This window comes from Carassius carassius, chromosome 38, assembly GCF_963082965.1.
Source record: "Carassius carassius chromosome 38, fCarCar2.1, whole genome shotgun sequence".
NCBI classification, from domain to species: Eukaryota; Metazoa; Chordata; class Actinopteri; order Cypriniformes; family Cyprinidae; genus Carassius; species Carassius carassius.
The window spans coordinates 22,548,775-22,561,085 of record NC_081792.1 but is presented as its reverse complement, the minus strand read 5'-3'; the positions used below and the strand labels follow the sequence as shown (position 1 = coordinate 22,561,085).

Below are 12,311 nucleotides of genomic sequence, written 5' to 3'. Positions count from 1 at the left end.
GAGGAATGGATCTAACAGTTTTATAGTTCAGTTGACTGATCACTTACCCGAGGGAATTTACCAGGTGATTCTTTTGTCCCCTGTCTCTGTAGGCCTCGGTTCAGGATCTTGGTGGATGGGATGTGCCACTTGGCTTCAGGAACACAAGGCGATCCTGGAAATCATGGATGTGATGTTACATGACATTTATTGGAGCGTTGTGCATTTAAACTGATTTACAGGAAATAAATGTCTCAAGTTATTTAATGCAGCTTGTTAAATTCAGTCAATTAAAGTGGGTAAATCAATTCTATAAGTCATTAAAACTAATGTAGTTTAATCTGCACTGGTGCTTGAGAAAAACAATGCTTCCGTACCGGCAGATCGTGTCCTCTCCAGCTTGTGCTCTATATCCCTTTGCCCATCTGCCTCTTTTTCTTCTGGTTGGTCGTGAAGGGCAGGCGATTGTAATCTATTGGACAAATAGAGTTTAATGGTCCACTGGCATTACTCATTAGTGATATTTTGATTTTACTATCCAATGATGTTGTATAAGCCTCATGAATGCATTTCATATGGAGAGTAAACATGGCTCATTGTCTTAAAGGGGTCATATTTTAAAAATGAAAAAGATATGAAAAAAGTATTGCATATATGACAACACATTCATGTCAACAATGACGATTTATGTGTCAGCAAATTTTATTAATTTGGTCTCATTCAGTGTTGTAATTAATGAGAAAGAAAAATACTTAAATACCATGTACATGTATAAGTATCCTGCTTTAACATTCAGAAAAATGGCTATGATTTGTTTTTCAAAGTCTCTGATCGCTGAATAGACCTTTCTTTTGTTGTGCGTCTGTCTGTGAATGAACAGCTGATGTTCACATAGCTGATCATGAAATATAAGTTCATTCTGGACATGACGGAAAGAGGACATAAAATTACACTCCAGTATCACTTCACTTGACTTAATCTTCTACTCTAATTCTGTTTGTACCAAAGATTTGCACCAAATCTCATATGATTAGACTCTTGTGATAACCTCTAAACTTGCTGAGCTCTTTGGTTTCTGAGTTACAAGGCTGCTTCGAACAGAAACTCATTACCCATCATAACCGGCTTTCTGAGCCCATGTGCCGCAGGGACCAGGGTCACTGGAGGTTGATTGGTTACTAGGAGAACTGCAGTAGTGCTGTCCGGGATTTCCAGACGGACTCTGAGCCATCTCGAAGTCCTGCAACACCCTGCAATGAGCAAACACAAGGTAGAAGCTCATTAATCAAAGCTCTGGTGGCAAAAGCAATGAGATATAGCAAGACTCATTCATATTCCAGACCGGAGGGAGGAAACACTGTCAAAAAAAAAAAAAAAGTGGTGGAGCAGATTCTATTCATAGCAGGACTCCGTGTCTCTAGGGCTGGGGAACGTCTGTGCATTCCAGAGGGGAAATAAGAGAAACACACTCCAGGAAGGAATGACAGTCCATGTGCAACACGGATCCCAGCAGAGGATGAGATGACAGCCTGGGTGAAGAGGCCGCAAAGGTGTGTGCGTTTCAGACAAGGTGAAGACACAAGCATGCAACACACAGTCACTCAATTGCACAAGACGACACGCATTATGAAGAGATCCCTACAAAGTTCTACAAAGTTCCCAATTAGCTCACCCTGAAAGGCGTCTCCTGAGAAATACGAAAGCATGAATCAATGCCACACCAGACTAGAACATAATCATTCCAAACTTTTTTCCTTCCTCTAATCCACAGGGTGGCATGTATCATCCTTAATAGCCTCTATGTGCTCCCTTTTGGGCTTTCCCAGTGAAAATGTCAGCAGAGATGTGTCTGGATAATCAAACATGACCGTTATGAATCATTGTTTCTTAAAGTTCCTGTTGCTGAGCCCGATAAAAAAAATGTGTTGCTTTTTGTTAAACTGTCCTGACACCATTGACAGTGGCGACCAAATACAGAATAGCTTGTACTGAGGTTATACAGAAAAAAACTATATTTTCTTTTAGGCTTAACATCTGGACTCCATTCAAATGTATTTGGGACAAATATTTTTGGGTGAATGTACCAAAAATGTCACAGCAAAAACATGAGCCATATTCTCTCTATACATATATTAATAATATATTATAGAAATGTTATATATCATATAAAAGCAACATTTTTGAGGCAGAATTGTAAGTATGTATATATGAAGGTTTCACTGAATTTAATTTATTTAATTTTAATAAGTTATGAAGGCTGGTTTAAAAAAGCAAACAGGATTTATAAATTACTATAGTAATAAGAATTAGATTTTTCTGCATTAAGGAGATTGGGGGGTGGGGGTGCTTAACACTAATTAAAATAATGTTACATGTAAAAACTAAAATAGTCCTAATATAATTGTACTTTACTTGATACAGTAAGTGAACATTAAAAATTCAATAAAGAGCAGACCAAATTTAATTCAGCTTTGAAGTGAAACGGGATATGGACATTTATGAAGGCAGTCCAGTATTTACAGAGATAATATGACATCATTTAATCAATTTTCATTAAGTAATACGAGCCAGAAAAATGTTTGTCCTTGTGTCAGACTTCAGGCATTTTTGCATTAGCTGCTCATGTAAAATATGTAATGAAAGTATTTCCATACATAATCATGAGATTTGGACCACAATATGATACACGATTGAAGTAATAGGTGATAAATAAGTCACATATCGCTGACCTGGATCCATCCTGGTACTTCTTATCAAAAGAAGTGCTACGCGAAATGGCAGCTTGGGCATATTGGAACATCTGCTGGCTCGGGGAGGGTCGATCTGGACCCTGAGTGGGAGAAACACGAGACAGCGGCAGCCCCTGGGGAACATGACTCATCCTGTGCCAACCAGGCCCGGGACCAACAGTCTTGTACTCCATGTAGGGGACACGATACAGTTCTGAGGCACCTCTGAAAAACACAAAAAGGAAAATTTCAGCAGGTTGCTACAATATTTTTGGGAAATGTATGAAAGAAACACCATCATATTTATATAGTAAATACTATACCATTCAAAAGCTTTTGAATTAAGACTCTTCAAGGCTGTTTTCATTTGACATTAAAATTGTTTAAAATAAATAATTCTAGTATGCTAATTATTTTGTAGAAATGGTGCTACATTTTTTATATTTATTTTATGTTTCATTTTTTATATTTCTTTGATGAATAGGAAGTTGAAAAGAACCGCATTTATTTGAAAAATCTTTTGTAATGTCTCTACTGTTAGTTTTGATCAATTTAATGCATCATTGCTGAATAAAAGTATTAACTGATGGCCCCAAACTTTCAAACGTTAGTGTATACACATGCATTTAATAATCATTCAATACCATGTTGTATGTTAATTTACTACTGTATTTCCATTTAATACCATCACAGTTCTTTTATACAAGGGGGTTGTTAGTAAAAATCAGCCCAACATTTTATTGTTGATGACTTTGGTGACTCATTTTGAACATGGAGAACGGTCATAAACTGATTTGTGCTTTTAGGTTGAAATCGCATGAACTTTTTTTTCTAAAAGTTAGCCAGCAGAAATTCCTGCTCCGGTAATTAATGCAGCATGACATATATCCAGTGTTACTGGCATCATTAGCTCATTTTTCAGATACTTTGAGACAACCGTCAAAAATATGAAGTTCAAAAACAAGTTAAACCTGAAAACTTTTAGCATTTGGATTCATTAAAGCAAATTTATTAAATTAATCATGTGACTACTTCCTCCAGCTGATCAGATGTAACTAAATACTAACACATACTAATTTTTCTAATTAAAATTTTCACTCAAAATGTTATTCTAATAACATCATTTGTAATAATAATAATAAAAAAGTGTATTAAATGAGAACATTGCTAAACAGAAGCAGTTTTACCAGTCGTCTCAGGCTTTTGGACCCCACTCTATATAATTGTGAGCTGTATTTAGAGCAAGGTTATTTCTATGAATCCATTCCAATTTATTAAACTGGATTATTTTTCTTGTCAGTCTATTCAGCTAGTGAAATACAAAATTTAGCGTCAATGGAAGATCTTGTAAGTGAAATTGGCAGAATGTGTTAAATGATAATCACTGCAGAGCTGTTTGGCAAGAGAAAAGACACATCCACAAATGAGATGACAAATGTTATCAGATAAATGATGTACTGTGTTTTGCTGTGTTTATCTGTGGTGTGTGTTATTAGAGAGGAAGATACCAAAAGAACAAACAGAAGATTAACACAAGTCCAGCCCACGCCAGCAGGATTCACTGATGGTTAATGATGTGTTTCTGATCTAATCCACTCTGCTCCGACTACATGCACCAAACTACTTCTGAAACGAGTATCTCTGGGGATCTCCAAGAATGGAAAGCTGGAACCAGCGTGGGCTCTCAAGACAGATTCTCACAGCCTCTACAATGAGATAAAGTACTTCAAAAAGTACTTCAATGAAGAACAACACAATCTTAGGCTCTCACACACAAATTCCTGGAATTGAGAAATGTCTTACAAACAAAGTGCTGTGAATGAAAAAATACACCTAGTTGCTTCAAGTTCAAGACATCTCTAAAGACGACTAGATTTAATCTAGATTTTTACAGAAATTGGAGTTTTGCAGTTGCTCTGAGTGGTTTTAATGCATTGCTATGCAGTTGCTAAGGTGCTGCAAGTAGCTTTAATGTGTTGCTATGTTGTTGCCCAGGTGCTACAATTAGTTAAAGTCCATTGCTTTGCACTCAAAAGGGTGTTACAAGTTTAAAAAAAATGTTTTTGTTAAATGCTATCCAGTTGGACTATTACTTTTAAACTCACTGTTCTGATCTTTACCAAATACAGCTCTGACTTGTCCGGGCATGCTTCAGTTAACTATAGTTCTCTAAAAACAACTTGCCCAAGATACATATATATAACGCATTTAAGGCTAACCCAAAGTGCAAGCAATCCTCTACAAATTTGTGTTTACAAAAAGCACAGAGCGCTTGATATCTCTGGCTTTTATGCCTTGCAGGGAGGCGATAAATGTCAATCCAGTTATTGACAGTCTAGAGGGCCACTTTAATCTCTGCCTTCAGATGTTCTTGGTAAAGCCCTCAGCTCTTCTGAAAAGAGCAAACAGAACATGAGCCACGTGTTCAACAAAATTCGACAGGGTTCTGGGTCACTTTATACTCCATGATAGCTCGCTGTAAGTGGTTTCTTCCATTTAAAAGCTTAAAAAAAAAACATGAGCGGACTGTGATCATATCATTCACAGATTATCCGAAGAGGATTAATTTTCTCTTCAGGATATGACCTCTGTAACCTACGAGAAACTGGTGTGGCCCATCTGTCCATGAGTTACATTTAATAAAGGATGAAGGTTCAATTTTGAGGGCTGTAAATGTGGCCACAACATGACAAAGCTATGAATATGAACATGAACATTTTTTCACATTTAAGCTTATCTGCCAATGTAAGATGGAGGACAAACTGTACCTTCTTGGGGTGCCATCCTCGTGTGGCTGTATGACCACCACTGTAACAGGTGTGGAGGTCCTCAAATATTCAATCATCTGCTCGTGAGTTAGAGTCCCAACAGCGACCTTGCAGATCTCCACCAAACGGCAGCCTGGACGAAGTCCTGCCTGCCAGGCAAACCCGAATGGTTCCACATCGGCTACCACACCTTCAAAGTTGACATGGAAGCCCAGCTGGCCCAGGGCATTTCTGCGCAGGATCATCTCTAGCGCCTCACAACCCTTGGTGACCATCTGCAGGACAATCGTACACATTTTAACCATCTGAAACAGGTTTATTGTTACCTCCGTGACTTAAGATAAAATCTGTGCAGAAGGTCCTGCACATGCAATCATGCAGACGCATTAGCAGGTACAGAGAGATACAGATGATGGCTGAAGCCAGGTCTCTCGGGGATGAAATTAACCAATGACAAACCAACATGGGAGAACACAACAGACTGGCTGTCTCATGAATAACACAACCCAAACTGACAACCTGTGGCTGGATTCACTAAACATTCTTCTAAACTGCTGTTTTCTTCTTATTTTCTTATTTAGAATATTTTATATTCCCAAAAATACTTCTTTAAATGTTATTTTTCTAATTCTTGAAGAGCATTTAGAAATAATTTCTTAAAGTTAGTATAACCTAACCCCCAAAGATGTTATGTAAAATATTCTTATTCTCCAAATTGTTGTAATTAAGCATTAAAACATAACAATAGCTACATATAATATTACTACTAGGGATGTGCCGAAGTTCTCTAAAGTGACACTAAATTATTATTTATTTTTTTTTTCTTTAAAGAAGTTTTTAAAAATAAAATATGTGAGAACTTCTTAGAAACTGTTTGGAATTTATCTTAAGAAATATCTTAATTTCTTTCTTAATAAGATTTTCCATGCATCTGAATCCTGACTCCTAAAACAAACATGTTTTGGACATCAACAGCTTAAACCTTCTGTATGCAACTACTTGATCTGAAAATAAACAGTTTTAAGCAAACCTCAGGTCAGCTTATATTACTCTGACTCTGCAAAGTCACTTTTCTAAGCACCCAATATAACAACAAAAACACTTTGAAGAGACTGAGGTGGTTAAAAAGAAATATAAGCTTCCTTTTTTAGTTCGAAAATATCTGTTGCTCAACAATTCAGACATAACTTCGCTTTTTCCACACAAAACCATATTCCACATATATACACACACACAGTACTGTGCAAAAGTCTTAGGCCACTAGTATTTTGACCAACAAAAATGGTTTTAAGTCAGTTATTTCTATGTTTTTCATTTCTATGTAGTGTGTCAGTAGTAAATATCAGTTTACATTTCCAAACATTATTTCTGCCATTAATTGTAATAATCGAGTGAAATTTTGGTTTACACAAGGAGTCTGACAGCAGCCAGTGCTCCACACAGAGATCTGATCTCATTATTATCAGTCTGTTTGGAATAACATGAAGAAACAGAACAAACTGAGACAGACTCAATCCAGAAGAACTGTGGCATCCTGACCTGTATGAATTTCTTTCTTCTGCATAACACAAAAGATATTTTGAAGAATGTTTCAACTGTTTTTAATCAATGAAAGTCATTGCATCTGGGGGCAATGTCCATTGTAATGATAAAATCAAACAAACATTTTTTTTTTATGTTTATACAAAGAATATTTTTTATATGTTGAGTTCAATATATAAAAAGTCAGTCATACAGGTTTGGAACAACATGAGGGTGAATAAATGATGACCGAATTAAAATTTTAGCTTATTTAAATAAAAACGTGCTGATGGTCTGCTTCACAAATGCTATGATGATGACAGGAAACCACCCAGTGCAATAAACACATTTAACAGCATGTCAAAGAACAGTATTTTACAAGCTGTCAAATCTCACAAAGAGAATGGACCACACGTGATGACTGGGTCCATCAACTTAAACACCAATTTAACCCTCCACTGCATTGTAAAAAGTGTGAGTCTCCATGTCTGGACCAACTGAGCATGAATGGGCAGCAATAAAGCAAGAAGCGGAACTAATATTGTTTTATTAAGGAGTGTGTTGATGTATGTATTTATTCCAGAGTGAATAAAGTGAACGTTCTGGCAAGCTTAAGGTCAAATAAGGTAGGGTAATCTGTTCCAACATTGTCTGTCTACCTTTCTAATGCTAATACATTGACCCTTGGCCCCTGATTGCAAGAGTAACTTGATCCTGTATACCAACACAGCTCACTTATTCACAGTAAAAGGCAAGCTTGGTGTAAGCTTCAGCTTAGACTAAACTTGATCTTGGATTGGCTACTCATACCTCTAATCGCTGTATGACCTCTCGAACTTCCTCTGGGCATCCATCCTGCACGGAAAACACCACACAGTCGCCGCGCTCGTAAAAGAGCTTCACCCTGCCCACCATTGACGATGAGCTCCAACCAATCACGTCCTTGCAGTAACAGTTGAAAACCACTTCCCTGGACGCTTCCTCAATGAGCACCACAAACTCTCGGGAGATGGCCAGCAAACAACCAATATCAGTGGACTGGCAACTGTCCCTGGCAACCACCGACCACGTGATGGCTCCCGTACTGTACAGATGAGCATTGTTCCTTGGCCGGCTGCGCTCTTTCCTTTTGGCACCTAGGTTAATGAAGCTGAATTTTGCACCCGAGGCATCCACAGGCGTTGCACTGGTGAAGTTCTCCACCAGATCTTTGAGGTATTCCTGGCGGGTACGCGTCGCCATGGCACGGAACTTCTCAGACTTGTGGGCCGCGTTTTCGCCGTTGATCACCTTAGCCAGCAGGAAGTCCCGGAATACAGCAGATTTTGGAAACATCACTCCCTTGGGTATGGGTGGTCCAAACACAGGCACATCTTTGGATCTGGCAACTGCAATGCTAATGAATAAAGAAATAACAATGAAACTAGTTAAAAAAAATGTAATCAAGGTTTCCACAAAGATATCAGGTATCATATTAGATATTCCACATAGATATCATATATATTTTAATATAATTATTTTATACATCCTTTTTTGGGACATTTATCCAATCAGCCTAAAAATGACTTATATCTATCTCGACATATTAATCTGGGATATATTAAGCTGAGATAGTATAGCCCTCTGAAACAAAAATATATAGAAAGAATTTCCATTTGACTTCAACATTGACATCAATTCTGAAATATTTCCGCAGCAGTCTCTCAAAGATCTGCTCAGAAGATGAGATGGGCAATTTTGCTTTGAGCCAGGTTCCAGCCTCCCTCAGCTCTCTGCAATGTTACGCTGAACAAGCTTAAGAGGTACACACTGAGTAAATAAGACTGGAAATTGAATTCCCTTCTATCTTATCCTTTAATCCTCCCTATCGTTCTGAGAGGTCAAACCTCACTGTCACCAAGCTGTTTGGAAAGCATCTTCATCCCCCCCGTCCAAACAAGATGAAATCTTTAATTTACTAAATTGGATTTATTCAGGGTGGGTTGGGTATGACTTTGCAAAAAAACGTATTTATTTAAGCAAAGACTAAACTAAACCACCATCTTTATTGTAAAACAGAAGCATTTATTTTACAGGCTAGGCTAAAAATTTGGAGTAATTGACATTTTACATCTTACCTGTAACATACATGCTCTGTGCAAGGATTGTGAACTTTGACAATGATGAAGATATGTTGAAAGTGAGAGCGAATGTTTTGGGGTGTGAACGGAAAAGCTCCTGGTTCCTGGAAAATGATGGTAACGATGTCATTTCCAATGTGCCTTTTCCTCAGTAGCTGGATAGGGGTACAGAAAATATGAAGAAAGTCATTATAGTGCACCTTTTAACAAGAAACTAGTTACAGAGAATGCCACACAACCAGAAAACTGAAGCAAAAAAAAAAAAAATTTTTAAACACTATCCAACAGTGGAAATACATGCATCGCATGAGAAATAAAATAATAAAATATAAACTAAAATAAAATCCAAGATTGAAAACACCCACATGTAATAGTCAGTCAGTATTAACTACGGCATTCTGAATAAATAACTGTTTTTAAGAAAAATTAAGTAATGTGTAAATGTTAGACTTGAAAAACCTCAGACACTTTGATCTTCTGAAATATATGAACAATACGATCACAGTATATTAACAAAGACATCTGTTTCCAAATCTCATTGAGAGAATTTCTTACATTTGTTCCTTTTCACCCACTTTCTTCCCTTCAACCATAATTCCCTTCACTCAGCTACATTAGAATAGACAATAGCATAATATATTTTGTTCTACATGAATGCAAGTGATCTTCACATGTAAATGTAAAGGTTTAGCTGTAGTCTACTGCATATCCCTTGGATTCATCTCTCTGTCACCAAAAGAAAAAGAGAGCATCAGATGTGTACTGATTTTAAAGCTCAAAGCTGTGGAGATCTTCACCAGTTTATTTCCCAAGATAATCCCTATCGGACCATGATCCAATGGACAGAAAACTACTAATCCCACAAATTCAGCCTGACAGAACCATACAAGGACTCCTTTACTTCTCTTTCTACTCATTCTGTAAAAACAGCTTTCTTTTAAAAGCACAAATCTCATTTTTATTATCCGACTGAGCTCAGTGTAGCTATGGTGATTTCAGGAAGTCATTGATGGAAAGCTGTTACGGTGGTAAATTAATCTGCGGCAGACTCTATTAGGATTGTTATGCCCATTGTAAACAGCGGATAAAGGAAATAAACCTTTTTAAATTTGTTCCACCAAATAAATAAGAACAGCCTTTCACATTTTAACTGCATTGGAAAATGACAGATACCAAATTAAATATCTCTGATATGTCCCTGCTCTTCACTTGTCTGGGCAAATGGTAAGGGAAGGTTTTTTTATTTGCTCTGTTTTGTTTTTTTAAAAATGAGGCATTCAGATGGTTGCCATGACAACATGGCCTGTCCGCTGAAGTGTTTACAATTAGCAGGATGCAGGACTATTGGTCTAGGTTCTATGAGGTCTGTAAGGATGCACAGATCAAGACCAGCCACTTGAACAGAGAGCTGACGAGGGCTGAAAGAGTTTTGTGTAGACAGGCATGAGTAAGTGATCAGACCCGAATCTCATTCGCACAGGTTCATGTTCAAGTGTGCATAAATCAGCAGGATGGCTAATGATATCTTGGACTATCAGCTTTTTTAGTTTGCAGTAAAAAAATATAATTGCACCTGACCAAGTTAAATATACCATTAAATGAAAATGTTGTCATCAGTTACTTATACTACCATTCAAAAGTTTGGAGTCCGATTTTTTTAATATATTTAATACGTTTATTAAACAGTTAACTATTTTAATATATTTTAAAATGTCATTTATTTTTGTGATAGAAAAGCTGAATTCTCAGCACCCATTACTCTAGTTTCACACAAACCTTCAGAAGTCATTTTAATAAGCTGATTTGAATAGAAAATTCAAAAGCATTTATTTGAAATACATATCTTACGTTTACTGTCATTTTTTATCAAATTAATGTCCTTACTGAATAAAGGTATTCGTTTTTGACCACAAATTTTTGAATGGTAGCGCACATACAGGTAGTTCCAAACCTGCATGACTCACTTCCATACAATACATTAGAAGAAGATAATTTATTTCTAAAGTCATGTAAAAGCTAACAGACCAGACATTTTATCAAAATGATTCAAAATATGTCCTTTTGTGTTCCATCGAAAAAAATTCACATGGGCTTGAGTAAATGAAATGAGTATATTAAAAGAATGGAGTAATTATGAAATGTGTCAGACTCACTTGTTGTTTGTTGTTGGGTGTGTAGGGCAGCATTGTAGAGACATGAAACATCAGTTCAAAGTCTTTATAGGTGGTGTAGAGAGAGTGAGTGCCAGTGGAGTCCGCTGCAGAAAAGATACAATTATATCACACACTTTGGCATAAAGGCAGTAAAATTATAAGACACATACACTGATGATGAAATATGAAAGTTGTCTTTTGCAGTTCAATATTAATTGCAAATGGCTCATCTGAACGAGCTGTGTTCAACCAAGTCTCTGCCATTCTCACACCTCGTCAACAGCAACCAGTCTGGTTTCAGAAGTGGACATTCAACCAAGACTGCCTTGTTCTCAGTACTTTAATACTTTTCTTGCTGGATCTGTCCGCTGCTTTTGACACGGTTAACCACCAGATCCTCCTGTCAACCCTATTGGCAAAGGACATCTCAGGAACTGCACTCCAGTGGTTTGAGACTTATCTCTCAAATAGGTCCTTTAAGGTATCTTGGAGAGGTGATGTGTCTAAGTCGCAACATCCAACCACTGGGGTGCCTCAGGGCTCAGTTCTTGGACCACTTCTCTTCTCGGTCTTCATGGCATCACTAGGTTCTGTCATTCAGAAACATGGCTTTTCATATAACTGCTATGCTGATGACACTCAACTCTACCTCTCATTCCATCCTGATGATCCAACGACAACTGCTCACATCTCAGCTTGTCTAACAGACATTTCTTGCTGGATGATGGACCATCACCTTCAACTCAACCTTGCCAAGACAGAACTGCTTGTGGTTTCATCAAACTTATCATTTCATCACAATTTCACCATCCAGTTAGGCACATCAACCATAACTCCTTCAAAAACAGACAGAAACCTTGGAATTATGACTGATGATCAGCTGACTTTCTCAGACCACATTGCTAAAACTGCTGGTCCTGCAGATTTGCTGTATTCAACATCAAGAAGATCAGGCTTTTTCTCTCGGAACATGCTTCACAACACATTGTTCAAGCTTTTGTTTTGTCCAGGCTTGACTACTGCAATGCTCTCTTGCAATGC

General features: G+C 37.3%; 1 protein-coding gene across 3 annotated transcripts in view; it reads right to left on the bottom strand.

Moving 5' to 3' along the window:
* Nucleotides 1-12,311, bottom strand: part of LOC132119586 (signal-induced proliferation-associated 1-like protein 2) — a 62,645-nt gene that overhangs the window by 13,703 nt on the left and 36,631 nt on the right. For 2 of the 3 annotated variants that reach the window (XM_059529674.1, XM_059529675.1), the window contains 8 exons: nucleotides 11,271-11,374; nucleotides 9,115-9,272; nucleotides 7,808-8,393; nucleotides 5,477-5,751; nucleotides 2,709-2,933; nucleotides 1,092-1,229; nucleotides 357-451; nucleotides 48-154 (listed from right to left, as the gene is read on the bottom strand). In XM_059529674.1, the coding sequence (XP_059385657.1) occupies nucleotides 48-154; nucleotides 357-451; nucleotides 1,092-1,229; nucleotides 2,709-2,933; nucleotides 5,477-5,751; nucleotides 7,808-8,393; nucleotides 9,115-9,272; nucleotides 11,271-11,374 (1,688 nt within the window). The remainder of the gene's footprint in view (nucleotides 1-47; nucleotides 155-356; nucleotides 452-1,091; nucleotides 1,230-2,708; nucleotides 2,934-5,476; nucleotides 5,752-7,807; nucleotides 8,394-9,114; nucleotides 9,273-11,270; nucleotides 11,375-12,311) is intronic. The other variant, XM_059529676.1, reaches the window with a different exon arrangement.